The 17172-nt window shown below is 42.0% G+C and overlaps 1 protein-coding gene across 1 annotated transcript; it reads left to right on the forward strand.

Annotated features, from left to right (window-relative positions):
• Positions 1-14187: 14187 nt before the first annotated feature.
• c2h19orf67 (chromosome 2 C19orf67 homolog) lies at positions 14188-17027 on the forward strand. The gene is given in 8 exon segments (XM_070913479.1): positions 14188-14301; positions 14303-14383; positions 14555-14730; positions 14857-15007; positions 15724-15824; positions 16184-16378; positions 16541-16694; positions 16887-17027. Coding segments are annotated over 8 exon segments (1113 nt in total).
• The last annotated feature ends 145 nt before the right edge of the window (positions 17028-17172 follow it).

Below are 17172 nucleotides of genomic sequence, written 5' to 3' on the forward strand. Positions count from 1 at the left end.
TGTATAAATCACTAGGTAGAAAAACTATGACTTCATCCTGTTGCCAGCTGTTTCTATGACAGCACAGCCTCCAGGTAACACACCAGGAAACACCTGTCTCCTCCTTGTCCTCAGCTGTTTGTCTAACACTCCCTCTGCGTTCAGGCTTGCCGACATTCAAATGAGCAGGAGCTGAACGAAGGCAGGATGTCACACTGACTGAGTGTTAAATAACTGAAGTGATCCGTCTGGCTGCTATAAGACACCTCACAGTCCAGACATACAGTAAACTGAAGGTGGCGGAAACTCAAGATAAAGGCAAAATACAAACACAGAGGAAACGTCCAAAGTCACAAGAAGTTAGTGAGTTCTTGCTATGGCTTCACTTATTCACACTGCAAGTCAGTGGGAGTGAACATAAGAAACCATAACGCAGCACTTTATTGACTCTGCAAACATGTACTGTTCAAAGAAATTTGTTTTTGCAGCACCGCCTCAACCTGGAGAGGTCTGCAAATAACATGAATTTGGCAAGAAGTTAACATACAAATAGGAAAACTAACCGGTCTGTATCTCCGATTCTGTCTGACTGATGGACCTATGTCGCCTGCCACAGTGTTTGTACACTTCCAAAACAGTAAAAAACTGGAGTGGTGTAAACACATTTCCATTCTTTAACTGCATGGTTCAGCTTTTGATTCTTGTTCTTTCTGGTAAGAGAAACTCAACACATCCAGTATAATAATGATAACAACGATGCAATACTAATGGTAAATAAATAATGAAGGCTTTTTTACATTTTGAACTGATTTAATTCAAAGTGATTTGACTGTAACTCCACCCGGCCACAAAACCATCCAACCAACCATCCATCCATCCAGGCGTGAGTTTTCAGCCCGAGCCCGGGGAGCTCCCAGTAGGCCAAATGTTATCAGTGTAACTCGATCTCCAACCCATTTTAATGAGAGAGATTGTTTGTGGGGAGACTTTAATAACTCCCATAGCCTATTTATATCTTACAAGTCACACCCTCTGTGTATGACGCACAAACACAGGCACACACAAACCCAACACACATCAACTTTGACAAAGACGGTCTATACTGCTATGGGGATCTTATTAAAATCATGAGAGCAAATGTTTGCCTACTTTACTCAGTCACAACAAATGCGAAATACACATGTATTTTTATTTACCGGTTTACTTCAGTAATCATACTGTGATCTGCTGTGTTTATTATCTGCAGATGGTGATCCAACATGTATATAAAGTTTTGCCGAGTGTGGGAATACACCAACAGTCTTCAGCAATAAATATATTCACAGACCAGATTGATGATGAGACAGACAGTACTAATAACTTAGTGTGGAGTTATTCAGTAAGGTAACCATGTTTAGCCTGCAAGTGTGTGGCAGATTTGGCTGTAGGCCAGTTAAAAACAACCTCACTTAAAAGCAAAAGTCTTTCCTTCTAATTATCCCCAGTGGAGGACAGCTCTTGAGGTTCGACCATAGTCAAATGGGAAAACGAGAGAGGGCAGGAGAGTGAGAGGGTAGGAGGAGGAGGAGAGGAAAAGAGCAGCTGGTGCGTAGCCTGGACTGGAGGGAGGGAGAGATAGCGGGAGAGGATAGAAGAGAGAGGAGGGGCAAGATAACAGAAGGGCAACATGGCAGATCACTTCACACTCACGACTGTTGCTGCTGCAGAAACATTCATCAGAGGGAATTTGGTCCGGCTGCACTACAGAGGCCAGAAAATGTGACCGTAGAAAATGTAGAGGCCTCTCACGCAGCAGTGGAAGTAAGAAAAACTACAGTACTACACTGAGACACGACTAATGAAATTTTAGGTAGTCGCAGCATCTCTAACACCGATATAACACAGTACTACAGCGTATGGCAAGTGTTGGTGTGAATGTAAAACTCCCTTCAACACATCGTCACCGTAAAGATCAGCCAGCAAAGAAGTGCCAATCACTCAGCGACGGCGGCGGACGACGACTGGTGCTACCACTACAGGGATTGACGGGAGAAATTGCCGAGTTGCCCCTGGTAACTACATTTGGGCCATTGTAATCACTTCCTTGGTGAATTGCTCCTGCTGGCAAACACTTTTCATGTCAGAAACATTCTCTGTGTGCCTCTCACTCGGTGTAAAATGTTCTGCTTGAATGAGAGTGCCTTTGTCTCACTGATTTACAGTCCTGTACCTGTAAAATGTTCCTCTCTCTGTGTAGCTTGGTCACAAGATGCGTATTCTGATCGGTATTAGCCCCTAAAATCCAGTATCGGTCGGGCTCTAGTCTTTTATTCCCTATGCCATACAGGCACTGAACACAGAGTGACTACATCAGGGAACACTTGTTATCTTTGCTCTCTTGTATTATTTCTGTAACTTATCTGCTACTACCTGACCATTCGCATGATTGTATACTTTATATTCTATATGTTTTTAATGGTGTGCTGTGTTATGTGCATTGTATGTACCTTCGTTGTACTTTGGGAGAAGACAAAGAGAAATTTCCACTGATGTGGACAATAAAGTCAATCTAATCTACTCTAATTCTGTCATTAAGATTCTGGGTATAATTGCACAGGATCACTATTAGCTTAATTCTACACTAAAAGAAAACTGGCAACCAAAGCTGAAAGACGGTTTTCAGAAGGTGACTAGCTCTATACTTACTGGCTTAACACTCCTGACTTAAGCACGCTACATATGGTGTGACTTTGATTATCCTATGTATTCACTTCATTACAGATAATATGTGACGCAGCATTGTGCTGACACACATGTATGTGTCAGCACATGTATATGTATAAATCTGCCATGTGCAAGTTTCAAACTCCTTTTCAGTTTGACATTGTTGCTGCTTGTTTTCACCATTTGTTTACATTATATGCACCAATTTGTCATTTCAATTAGTCACCAAAACCCCCCCCCCCCAAAAAAAAAGTAGAGGCCACCACATCCTGACCCTAGCCACGCTACATTGTTAGGCCGCAGGACTTCTAAAAGAGGCAGACAGTTCTTTGGAGCACACAACATGGCACTGGGAAAATCCGCCATTAGTCTGTCATCTTTTTATATGGAGTCACTCACGACTACAGACCACATGTCTATGTCAAATCATGGCAAGTTTGCCCAGTTCACCAGGGGCTTTCTGTGGTAAAATGGACAGTGAGGTTGGTTTAACCTGGGAACGGAGGGCTGGGATATCATTTGGACTACTTTTGGACACCATCCTAATACCCTGCAAGGGAAAAAAAATGTATTAAAACTCCAAGATAAACTCCCCCCCCCCACCAGCCACATGAACTGACAGGGTCTACAGGCTGTAAAGTTATTTTCAGAACAGAAAAAAACTGAAATTATGGTTTATTAACTGTTACCTCAGACAGTAAAGTAACAAAGCCCAACAACCACATGCAGAATAAACCAGCAGTTGACTGGAGTCAAATTAGGGATGCAAAGTAACCTCAATGTGGTCAGATAAGATAATTTTGATGAGCTAACCTTTTAGTTTAATATGGAGGGGTCCCCTTGACTGCCTGATGATGCTTACACATATCAGCACTTGTGCTTTCTCGCTGCAGTGTGAGCTCTGGGGAACCATGCCCAGTTTATCCCATTAAGTTGGCCGATACTGCTTTGTTCACGGGCTGTTTACCAGCTGACCCCCTGCTGTGGGGGAAATTGCCATGCTTGAATCACCATGATGCGTGCAAAAGGATGAGAACATTGTACACTTAAGGGCTGGGAGGTGGTCAAAAATGAAAAGACTAGATTTAAGGTATGAAGGGGGAAAACTGTTTGACAGTTTATTGGCCAAATCAACACCCTATCAAAGCAATAACAATATAGTACACAAATACAGATGTAAATACACATAATTAATACCAAATCCCCATCAAAACATGCCATTTCCTGATTATTTCTCCAGTAAACTTGTCACCATCGCTCTAATATTGCATCATCTTATATGTCCTTAAATATCTTCTATTAGGGGAAGAAAGCATTACCCCAAAGTGAAAACCCCTCCCAGAGATTACAACATAATGCTCTCTGTTGATTTATTTCTACTAACAAAAAAAAACAACTTTGACATTTTAATGCAAAGACTGAAAGCAAGCGACAGCTCAGTGTTGGCTTTTGCATGCACAGTATTTTGGAGGCAGACTAAACAATTTAGTTCATTTGCTGGTCAAGCTGGTTCACTGGAGTAGCATCAAATGAGCTCGTCCTGGATGAACATCAGCTTGACTTTCAACTGCCGTCACCAAAAGCAACAATCTCTTGAATAAATTCTCCATCTTGTTAAGAAGGAACAATATAATTACACTTTAAATTGCTCTCTCTGCATTTCTAAGCTGTCAATTTATGTAACAATCCTGCAGCTCCAGAGATAGTTAACTCGGCTGAGTGGCTGTTTAAACAGCACGGCAGCACTGAGTGATGGGGCTGGGATCGATATATGCGGCCTGGGGGCCTCTGCCATAATGAGGAGGGGTCAAGGGTCGAGGTATGTCAGAGTGCAAGGCTGCTGGTGTTGACAAGCCATGTGAGAGGGAAAGTGAGGAATTGCTGTTGTTATATAATGAAACTTCAAAGACTAAAACATGGGAGCATCTGTGATCATCTCAGCCTCAGAGGATGGAAAACAGAGCAGAGCAGAGTGACCCACCCTGACCTACTTGCTTCCTGTACATCCTCCTGACCACTCCTGCTTTTTCCAGCCCTCTCAGTGCTCTCACAGAGAGCTGGTGGGGTTCACTGGCCATGGGTGATAGGTGATGTCATGACAATGTGTGAGCTCAGTGTTGCTGGCCTGTGTGTGTGTGTGTGTGTGTGTGTGTGTGTGTGTGTGTGTGTGTGTGTGTGTGTGTGTGTGTGTGTGCGTGCGCGCGTCTAGGGAGAAGGAGGGGTCCATCTGAAGCTGGAATGCAGGGGTACATCGCTATGAGGTCATGAGAATTAGGGGCTGTTTGCACAGAGGGAAGGCAAGATGTGAATGAGAGATAAAGAAACAGGACAAAATCCATGAAGAGAAACATCAGCTTACAACAGCTGCTGAGGCCAACTATGAAACACAAACACGGTTTAATTACACATGGGGTTTCAGTTTTGATGTAGAAAACGAAAAGCTCAAAACACCCTCCACCAAAAACAATCCAAACACCATTAACTAACTAACCACACTTGATATATGGAGCTTTACTACGCAGCCTGTAGGCTGGGCAGATGGGTGGTTGGGTTGGTTGGTTGGTAGGTAGGTTAGGGTGTGGTCACTAACATGCACCAGCCAGGATGAGGAAAATGAACTCACAGTGAACTGAATGTGATCTGGGCCGCTGCTGTCAGACAATACAACCTATTGTACTGCTGCGGCTGTAGAGCCTCATCATCAGCATAATGCCCTTTAGACCTCCCCTTCCCTCTACCCTCCACCCTCTGGGCCCAAGCAAAGCCTTACCCACATCTGAACTGCTCCCATCAGAGCAACAACGATCCAGCTACAACAGTGCTTTTCAAAATGGCCGAGTCAAAGGGAAAGATGTTTGGTCACTGTACAGGATCAAAAGTGAGTAGCCAACTATAAACCGTGTCTACAAACGTCCCCTTAAAAACAAAAGTTATGTGGTTGGCAAATCAATCCCACCATTAAAGGTTCATTCAGAAACTGTTCAGGAGCTTTTGGCTGTATCACATGATCTTCCTCAACACATGGAGTTGCCCAAGTGTCACGGAAATATGCATGTGTCAGTGTGACAATATGAAAGGGGTTGCTTGTAGTGATGAACCTACCGAGAACCATCACCTGAATCTGCAGCTCTGCTTGGCTTTACGGAGCATTATAACGAGTTTCAGCTCATTGTTTAGCTGTCCGGCCCACAACTTCACTGTTTTGGTTCACTCTCACCGCTGTCATGGCGTCGTTTTCGGCCACAGCAGGAAGCTGTGGTCAGCAAAGAAGTATCTTATCCCTGCAGTGGAAAATGGCCACTGACTGGGACACAGATGAGCTACTATAATAGCCCATCAGAGCACAGAAGCTTGACTGTGTCCAACACTTAGATGCAACAGATTGCTCCTACAGCATTAGTTATATAGAGAGCCTTTCTGGTCATCATCACGTGAGAATTAAAAAAAAAACGTCAGATGTATTTTGAAAGAAACAATCATGCTGCCTTTCAAAATGGTAGCCAGAAGTGAGAGCATGCCTATCTTGACTATATTGAGCCTCAAACTGGTTTCAATAGCTAACTGTGCTGGTAAGCAACTGGATGGTAAAGATAATTTTAACTTTATGTTCAGTAGCTTAAAAAAAAACATTACACAGTGTTGTATAAATGCTATAATTTCACACAACATAAAGCAGACAGTAGAGCCAATGAGGTAATGAACATATGTTACAAGCCTATAAATACAGCATTATTCATGTAAGAGATTGTATCATATGATAGGAAGTACACAGTCCCGTTAGACTGCATCGTTTTATTAAACTGACATGCCTGACATAATAAAAATGAATGAGAATATTAGCTCTCTATCCCCAGTTGCTCAACTGTTCCTTATTGTGGATTCTGTCTGCCTACATGGCCGCAGGGCAGCGCTGAGAAAAGCCTACTCTGTGCACATAGCTGTCTCCTTACGTCATGGTTAGGCTTATGGGAAGTATTCCTATGCATTCCCTGGAGTGTCTGACTCTGGATGTGTGTGTGTCAGTTGTTATATCTGTGCGTTTGTGAACATGAACATTTGTGCTCAAGTACATTTTGTGAAACCACTGGGGTGTGTCTCAGTTGTCTGGGCTTCTCCAGTGAACACACACACACACACACACACACACACACACACACACACACACACACACACACACACACACACACACACACACACACACACACACACACAGTGCAAAAACATGTCACACAAGCAAAAACTGCCACAGTCGCCTCAGTTTACTGTATAGAAAAGTGACGCATCCCCCCTCTATTCCATTCTTGTCTCCCCTCTAACCTTTATGAGGAAGTGTGACGCAGTTGGGTTCAGACTTCTATTGGGGCTGTTTAACATTGTCTTCCTGTGGGGGCAAACAAATGGCACGCCATGGGAAGGGTGTACAGCTCCACTGCCTGCCTCACATCTACAATGATGGAAGCTTAAAGGGGAACTCCACTGATTTTACACATCAAAGTAAGTTTACAGGTGTTGAGGGGCACTACTGCATATGTGACAAAAGTAGTATAAAAGGCGTTTGTGACTCCAGAGGGAGCCGAGCAAAGTCTGATAAATTGCTTGAAGTAATGTCACTGAGTCAGCGTCAGTTGGGTCTGAAGAAGTTTAAAAACATTTTAAAATCTGCAGTCGTGGAATTAGAAAGAAGTGAGCTTACCAGACCTCTGTAGCCTGCTCCTCATCTCTGCATGAGGCCAGCAGCTCAGGGCTACATTAGCTGCTACTACAGTTGCATTGTGGGTAATTGAGGCGCCAAGATTTGGAAGAATAAAAAATAATGACATCTCTGGTTCTGCTGCATCGATTTTGATCCTTTATTAAAAACTCAAATTAATATCTGAGTAACAGTCCCATTGGGCAGTCTCCTTTCTATAGACTCTGCTTGAAAATGTCACAGAATGGATACTATGGCTGTTCCTGAGCACACCAATATTAAGTTTGGATGTGAAAATGCACCCTTAGTCACATACTTAAGTCTCTCACCACACTTAGCCTGCTTAAAAATGTGGACACTCTTTCGAAAGTATTAGACTTTAAGGTCTGTTGTCCTTAAAAGCTATAAAAGGAGTCTGAATTGTTGTTACTACAGAGCAGGACACATAATATTCAGGTGCATCCGCACATAGGAAAAGCAAGGTAAGACTTGACACTTCCAGGACGAAGCAAAACATCCCATACATGTCCCAGCATCATCTTAACTCAGAACATATCAAGATTCAACTCATGGTTTAAAGATATCAAATAAAAAACTGATTCTTTGCTTTTGTTTCTGGACTAGTACGAAAGGCTCTGTGGACAGAAAGGGGAATAATGGTTTCCAGTGTTCTCAACCAACAGCCACTGAAAGCACCCTCTCGCCTCTTCCCGTGTCAAAGATCAAAGGGAAACCTTAAGCTCTGTCCATCCTTCTCTGCTTTCCTTCTTTCATTGACCATTCTTCTCTATTTGTCCAAAACAAAACACAAACAGCAACCTGGAAAAAACGACATGTCAGAACTGCTTTTTAACACCTGGGTACTCCCATTTGTCTGCTGATGATCGCAGTGCAGCAGTGTTTTTAAGAAAAAGATATCACCAGTGGTTCTTTTGGACTGCAGCAAAAACAATATTAGCGGGCTTCATGGTGCGAGTAGATTAACATTGTGAAGCTCCAGCCTCATTGGTTGATTCAAATATACAACTTTCAATCAATGACACATCTCCCAAACTGGTCATTGGAGCAGGCAAACTAATGAGGCATGGCCAAATTTAGTTGTATCCGTTTAGCATTTTCCCATATGAGGATTTCTGACACAGAGCCAGTGTAAAGGCACTATTACATCTGTTTAGTAACAACGCTGTCTAGCCTGGGAACATTAAGGCACCAAAGCTAGAATTAAACCTGGTTGAAGTGGCAAACTAAGTCAGCACAAAGCTTTTTAAAAGCAGCCAGATAACATGCTGCACTTAAGTAACATAATTAAACACTGACTGTGGATCATTTTACTGCCAACACGTGCTGGAGTTCATGACTTCCTGAAGCAAATTAAAAAGAAAAAAAAGGACTGATACAAGGAACAGTCAGTGGAGACAATGTCCATGTGTACACAGACATGTCAAAGATAAACATTTTTGTAATCATTAATTAGTCTGCAGATTATTTTCTTGTTCACTTATTAAAACAGCTGCAGATTAACTTTGTCGTCTAATCCCTTAATTGACTTAATTCTTTCAGCTCTAAAATGTTGAATTTCATACTGGAGTAAAGCCATGAACAAACCTGAGTCTTAAACTGCCCACAATCACTGATTTCCACCAACAATAAAATTTTTTTGTTTTTAGTCTGTCAGAAATGGACATCACGCCTTGCTCATTTATAATGCAATGGAAAGGAAAAGGCAGAATAAGGGTGAAATGGTTGATGGGGACGAAGTGGGCAAACAAGGACTGTTAAGTGTTTAGTCAGGAACTCGAACACACAAACACTAAGAGGGACACTGGTTGTAGATGTGAAATTTTCAGTCATCTGTCATTGCAACCGGCACTTTTTAAGTCGTATGTTCTTAGTCAGCTTAAAACTCATTCCCACTATTGTCCCACTTCTGCATTTTCACAAGCACCTGTTCCTCACTTGGCTATTTCTGAAAATAAGGTATATTAATGCTAACTTGTCTCCTGTTTCACTGCCTGCACTTCCTTCTCAATTGAATTACATCAGGGTTCAAACAAAAGTGCAAACAAGAACGTATGATTGCAGAACAAACAGGTGAGGCATATACACCTGCATGACAGCACTAGCACCTGTATTTGTAAACTATACACTTGCATGTCAGCTGACACTCGACACTTGCTTAGACTTAAATGTCAGTGTGTCTAGCTCTACAGGAACAATAGCTCACTAAGTTCAGTGGTATGAATTTCATAATGCTCGTCTGCCTCTTCATTTCCCCTCATGCTCTCATTCATAAGAATTTCAAAATAAATGTCATAGACATTTTACTTGATAGTATCACTCTAAGCTTAGTGACTCTTAAGAGCAAAGTAAAGATCTATTGCCGACAATCCTACATCTGGAAAATGAGGGTGCAAAGTAAGCGATGTTCTTGCTTGCTCCTCCTTGCTTATGAAGGTGTAATGCCTAATGGGAGTTGGGAATGGTGCGTGTGTAATGTGCGTTGCTTTATAACAAACACCACTGTTGTGACTACACGCACACACACACAACACTTTGAAGGCACGAAGCAACAGTTACACCAAGGGACATCATGGCAAATACAATGCAGTCCCACACCGAGCTGACCGAGCACTGCTGGAGCTTTCTGCACGAGCCCTCTCCAAACCAGAAAGTGTCCCATCTTACATTATTAACAAGCGACAAACTATCTGTTTCCAATTCCACTGAGTGGTTGGTGGTTTCAGGTAATGGGGTCTCAGGGCCACCAAAGGTCCTTGAGAAGCCTCCAGGGAGTCCCCCCCCCCAGCAAATCAGAACCATTTGACCCACCAAAACAGGCAGCCCTGTTAATGCATCTCATGGTAGTGCTTTCCTTAAGTTGTTTAAATCTGACCACCGCACAGTAATGTAATATTATATAGAGTTATATCTATATTCAAACCTGTTCCCTGATGGATTTTTATTTTATCCACTTGTATTTTATGTGTTTGAACCAGTGGTTCCCTAATTGGGGGTCGGGACACAAAATGAACAAAACAAGCTTTTGCTTGTGAACTACTTTGATCTCTACAGCCTATAAACATCTTTCAAGTCAAATCTGAGAAGGAAAAGTCCCTCTGGTTAAAATAATCACAACTAAAGCCTTGTGATGGAGGGTCACAAGTAGATTGTTTTATTTTAAGGGGTCACAAGCACAAAAAAAATGTTGGGAACCACTGGTTTAAAGTACATTTAGAGGGGGTGTTTGACATTAGAGGATCACCCAAGATCCTGCTCAAGACAAAAAGGTTGCAAGTCAATACAGACAAGTTAAATTAATCCATGCAAGGAGGTTGCAGGACATCCAACTTCATCAACTTACTTGAATAGAGTCGTTGGCCATCGTTGTCCCTGTTGCTCTGCTTTCAGTCAGTTTGCAGTCTCATAGACAACCTGTGCACGTGTGGGATTCGTACCTCACGCCAACGTTATTGTCTCCTTTCCAAGACAATCAAATGAAATGACACTTGAAAATGTACCGGCTATTTGTCCTGCGAGTGTTATCTCAACTTTATACAAACAGTCTGTATTGACACAAAGGCAAACAGTCAGGAGGTAATCCGCATTGTTGGCTTGCCTGGCCGCGCCTGAATTGATCCTCCCTATGTGTTTAACCAACGTTAGCCTTCTGTTCACAAAGATACAAAATGCGTTCACTGTCTGCACGTTTTTTTTGTAAAAGACAAATCATTCACATAAGAGCAACCAAACAAAACTATAAAGCTCCAGAGTCATTGTTCATCTTGCCATGCAACAGCTAGCAAGAGCCCCATAAAATCCACCGGCAGCGCTCCTCCGTCGAGTCCTGCTGAACCCGGGCGGTGGTAAAGTCACATCCACGGACAACATACAATGAAAGAGAGCGCCTTCTTCCCTCTCTTCTCCTCCCGGTAACATCCGTGAAATATGAACACGCCTCAGTCTCTCGTCTGTATCACATGCCACACACAAAAAAAAGCCGCCTGTCAGTCCTCCACAAGCCGCTCACACAGCCAAAGCGAGGGACAATAGGAAGCTAATCTGTCCTTTAATTATCCCGTTAGCTGAAGTCAAAAACGCGCAAACAAAAATGAACCGTTCTTCGTTACGGTAGACGGGATGGCTGAAGACGACATCTCGTCACGTTCAAACAGCGGGTAACTGACGGGAGAGGAGCACACACACCACTTGTACACTAGACCCTGCTGCGCGCTCCCGACGCTGCTGGCGATGCCGCCCGGGCGTTCATTGGTCAACGGCTGGGCGGCGGGGGCGCGCCCGGATGTATCACGTGACCTGCACTAGCTTTCCATGTCAACTGTAACTTCTAATGAACCAACTGTTGAATGTGCCAGACACTTAATGAGAGCAACACAGCGCTGCATTCACTAGTCGAGGCAGTACTACTTCATCCAATAGTAGTAATACCAAAGTACTCAAGTGAAAGTCCTGTATTCAAAACTGTATTTGAATAATACACAAGTATGATAATCCAAATGTACTTCAATTATCAAATTGTTAGTATAGCTAATCACGGTGGCTAATCAATGACTCGGCTGCCATTTGCAAAGTTATTCTAATCAGATGCATTAATCCAGAATATGTTTGTGTTTCAGTCGTTGATAAGAAAAAGAAAGTTATTATCTGCTGTTTTTTGTTATTCTTATCTTATTTCCTGTTTTAAACTGAACCAAATGCTAAGGCAGTCTGGTCCTGCAGTGATACATTTACAAGATTTTCCTGCATGACTTGTCAGTGAGATGTGTTGAGGGGACTGAAGATGCCTTCAAGAAAAAAAGTCAAGGATTTTGAAAGCATTTCATTTTTTTCATAGGCATCAAAAACCCAACCACAGATATATTTATACTGTACTTTAATTGTATTCCGGGCTTTTTTACATTGGTGATAGCAAATCCTCTCAATGAGCATGCATAAAAAAACATTTAAGTTAACCTTGGCTATGCGAGGCCTACCTGTTGCTGTCTTGTATTTTTAATTTCATTTTTCTTTCAAGTCTCAAGTCAGATCAAGTCTCACTGCAGTTAAGTCCAAGTCGCGTCTCAAGTCCTAACTTTTGTGGCGTAATCCTTTACTTTCATGGCCTGCTACTACAATAAAAAGTCACATGAATATGAACATGTATTTTATTCTTTTCTGCATTGTGGTCAATTTAAAAAAGAATGCCTCATTGTAAAAATAATACAAGTACAAAGCAAAAGAAATTGTGTGTTGAAAGCGTTCATTCATCTGACTTGCATGTTTTGTCAATAACAGATGCCCCAAAGCACACCCCAAGTTGATCTCAGTCAACAGAAACAGCCTGTGTGTGTTGGTGTGTGAGAGAGAGTAATAGAAAAAGAGAGGTGGAGAAAGAGAGACAAACTCATAATAGGGTTGTGTCATGTTGTGGTTGTGTGAGTGGGTGTCATCTGATAAAGAAGTTGAACTGGAACATATTTGCATAGCTGATTTGCATATTGAAAATTAGCTGCCTGAAAAAAAGGAAGGACACAGAGAGAGTAACCCTGACGCTCCAGAATACAAATTACATGTCCTACATGACATGAGAATCTGTACTGTCACAACTGACAATAAAATGAAACACAAACAGTCACTTACGGTCAGCACAGAGTACAAATGTATCCACACCTATTGATTCAGTCTGTGGATGTCAAGTGTTGAGAAAGTGTCCTGTCCTGTTGTCCTGATTACAGACTACATTTAAGTTTTGAAAAATGCAATTTTTAAATGAAACTTTGTAAAAAGGATAAGATATGTTACACAAACTATCTTTCGGTGTAGAGGATATAGTTGGTATTTTTCTGCTGAGCCTGTCATAACTTTAAGATTTTTCTTAAATGGTGTTACCTTCACACGTTTTAACGTACAAAACAAATGTTATGATAGTTTACATGGCTAACTAAAGATTTTGATCTTTGATCTGGACACCAGGGTATTAACATTTTATGTTTTACTTAATAGTTTCAGCTTGGTTTGTAGGAAATGTCCAAAAAAGGATTTGTACAACTGAAAGCACATATTAAAAGCTTGCCTTTTTTGACCAACACGAAAAGATGTACAATTTACAATGATGTAAAACAAAGAAAAGCAGCAAATCCTCACATTTGAGAAAAGACTTGAGCAAGTATACTACTCCATTATCAAAACGGTTTTGATAATTTTTCTGATTAGCTAGCTAATCGAAAAGCTAATCGTTTCAACTCTAATCTAAAAATAATTTCTTTTTATATTTTTTGTATTGAAGACCTCAAACAGAAGCAAAAATTACAATAAATAAATAGCCTACGGCTTTTCATTTTTTCTTTTTTGCTGAGACAAGGTGACCTTCGACCTTTCACACATGCAAGCTTCAACCAGAGAGCGCGTTGACTTGAAAAAAAGGTAACAGTTAGCTTAACCGCTAGCTAGGTAGCTAACTTAAAGGTTATCTCATCTGTTATTACAGCGTTATAATCAACAGACTGCAGCTTGGTCGGATATTTAATCATCTTGTGGATTAATTCGGCCGAAAACCTCAAAAGCTGACTACTATACAGCTGTTATCTCAGGTTGTTACTTTGCTAGAACTGGGGTGTGTTGCTAGCATCGCGACAGTTAGCTAGTTCGCTGGCATTAACGTTAATTAGCGAGAAGTTAAGAGTTAGCTAGCTAACAGTTGACTAACAGGTCATGCAGTGTATGACAGCTTTAAAATCAGTTAAGGTGGCGTTTTATTTTGAACAGGTTTCCTAAGAAATACTACTTACTTAAATACCAACTTATCTAGAGCAGAGAGCATGACAGATATTGAAGTTCAGGTTGAGGTCCAGCTCACGTCAAACTCACCGTCGGGACAACACGCGTTTGGGGACCTGCAGGAGGACAGTGAGGAGTCAGACTGCATGGAGACTCCAAAAAAAAAACGCACACGGAGGTCATATACTAACCCCCGCATGCTTAACGTTATATTACTTATATCACCACACATTTACTGTTAGTGAGGCAGCATTTGATGTTACAGCTTTTGCTAAAACAATCAAATAACCATGATGCTCCCATGCACCGCCACTTTAAATATATTTGGTAGTTATTTGTGTTTTGAAATGGTAGTATAAAGATAATGTTTCTCAGTTACTATGATGTACATTCATTTGTGCTTCAGAGGTGGAGAAGCCTCTGTCGTTGTTGGCTGACGTTGCTCTGGCGCCACCCTGTGGTGATCATTTGAGCTGCAGCTGTCTGGAGGTCCGAGGGATGGAGAGGAGCCTTCAGTTCATGCAGCTGCAGCTCCACTTCCTCATGAGCAAAGCAGATGATTTACAGGACTGTCTTGTCAATGGGTAGGGCCCTGGCTAGTCACAATGTGAACACAACAACTATGTTAACCTGGGAATTTCTAGTATTCCCATGTTTCTAGTATTCCCCAATTTCTAGTAATTTCTAGTATTATTGTGTGTTTTTTGCAGACAGGGTCATCTCGAGAGTGAGGCTCTTGCTGCTGCAGTGCCAAGTTTCCTGTACACCTGTGAGCCTTACTTTAACCACCTGGAATCCACAACTAGGAGCACCGTGTCCCAGCTCACCCCTCTGCCCTCTGACATCTACACAAGGGTAAATGTTTTGTTAAAGGTTCACCCAACTTACTTAAAGATATATTTTCTTACCAGTGGTATGTAGCCATGCTGGTAGCTGTTTTGGTTTTATTTGGTCAGGCTTTGGAACTACTTTCTACTGAAAGAAATTGTCTCTGTGAGGTCATTGGATTATCCAGAGTAACGGTGTTGCTGTTGACTTTATTTAACTGTTCTGCTCTGTGCACCACAAGCAAAATTCCATTGACCTCCATTGTATTGGAGTACAGCAGAATCAGATATTTCAAAACCTGTGCAAATGAAACCAAAACTCCTCGGCTTGACATCTAAGTGAGTAATTTAGTAAGAGGATGTTGAATGAGCGCTTCAAATAAATCATTCCTAGGCTGTGTTTTCAGACTTTTATCATTTTAAAAAATATTCCAAAGTGACCATGCTTCGGTCAACGTTGGTGGACGATGGACATATTGTTTTATTGTGATTAATTGTGTATATGTTTTTATTAGCCAGTGGATTTGGATAGCCAAGATTGACAAATGTCAGGAAATACTAGTTGTCACTGTCAATATAGACGCAGCTTCAATTTTAGTGTCGTTTTGTAGCTAGCATTTAAAATCCAGTTGTTGGAACAAATTTGAATGAGAAGGACGTTTGTGGTCACTGTATGAAAACATCAGTTTAACAGCTTCAAGTTGAATCTTAACTTCCGCTGTGTGTGTGTGTGTGTGTGTGTGTATGCAGCTGTTGGACTTCTCTCAGCAGCTGTGTGACAGGTTGGAGCAGCTGGTGTTGACCTACGCCAGCTACCATCTCCTCTGTTTGGACGAGGCCGAGCCTAACAGGTATGGTACGACGTGCCCTTTAGTAAAATTGTCCTAACTTAATGATCCTCTAAATGCTTTAATTCTCTGAATGTTTGAGCTTGTGTAAAGCTAGCATAGCTACAAACATTGATACTTTTATATACAGCCTAATTTTATAATAAGTAATAAAGTAATTCCTTTTTAAGTCAATAAAAAATATCTGCAGAAGACATCTCATATTACAAATGTTGGTTCTGCTATTTATATTGGTATTTTCTGTCTCCTTCTATTCTACTTTCTTCTTTTTTCCACCCGCTGAATCCTGTGACTGTTGCTGCTATATTCACATTTTCATATCGTCTCACTGTCTTAACTCTCCCGTTTGTTTTCATTCCCAGTGTGTCTCACTTCTGCATCGGTCAGAGTCAGCTCGGTCGACTGAAGGTGGCCGTGTTCCTCTACTGTAAGCCGGCGCCGTACCTGGCCCGGGTCAACACCGGCCTTTACAAACGCATGCGCTGGAACGTGGACAGACTCGGAGACGAGCAGACAGATGAAGAGCAGGGTGGAGAGAGTGAGGAGGACACAGAATAGTGAGTCTGGATGACGTCTCCACCCTCCATTCTTCTTTGTCTTCCTCTGTTTCTACATTTTTCATAGTAGATGAAACAAAAAATAACGTTCTTCATCCTGCGTTCCTGTTTTTCCTATGACATCTACTAACATACAACACTGTTGTTCATCTCAACATCCAGTTACTTCCTGTGCTACGAGGATATTCCCAACGCACACGCAGAGGCTGGCGGAGATAGCCAAGGTGTCTCTCGTGGTGACGTGGTGAGGATGTGGACCATTGGTCAGTGGGTGCAGGTGAACCCTGACCCCGACACGGAGGACATCGATGACTGGTATACCGATTTACTTCTATCGCTCCTTTGTAGATGATTCTACTTAAAGATTTTTACATGTTCAGTGGTCTCTGGGGGAAGTAAAATGTGTTAGATCTAACAAAAGCAAGACATTCCCCACATTAAATAGACAATTCTTGTTGAAAGTGTTTAACAGACCATGATCCATATCTCTGGTAACTCAACAGCAGTTGTTCCCGTTTGTTTCAGGATCATGTGTGATGTTCCTCAGGCCAACTATCACAGGCTGCTGTTCCTGGGCAGCGATGAGCCGTCCAGCTGCAGCGCTACAGACTACCTGCAGCAGCTGCTGTTACACCAGACAGCAGAGTGATGCAGGAGGAGTATGTGCGTAGTGGTGCATATGTGACATCTGTGTCTCTGGGACACACCAGTCTTAATGGTTGATAGAAGGATATGCAGCATGTGGACAGAGACTGGACCAATTCAGATCTCACAGGACAGTGCAGATAAATCCT

The sequence above is a fragment of the Enoplosus armatus genome, chromosome 2 (genome assembly GCF_043641665.1).
Source record: "Enoplosus armatus isolate fEnoArm2 chromosome 2, fEnoArm2.hap1, whole genome shotgun sequence".
Classification (NCBI taxonomy): Eukaryota; Metazoa; Chordata; class Actinopteri; order Centrarchiformes; family Enoplosidae; genus Enoplosus; species Enoplosus armatus.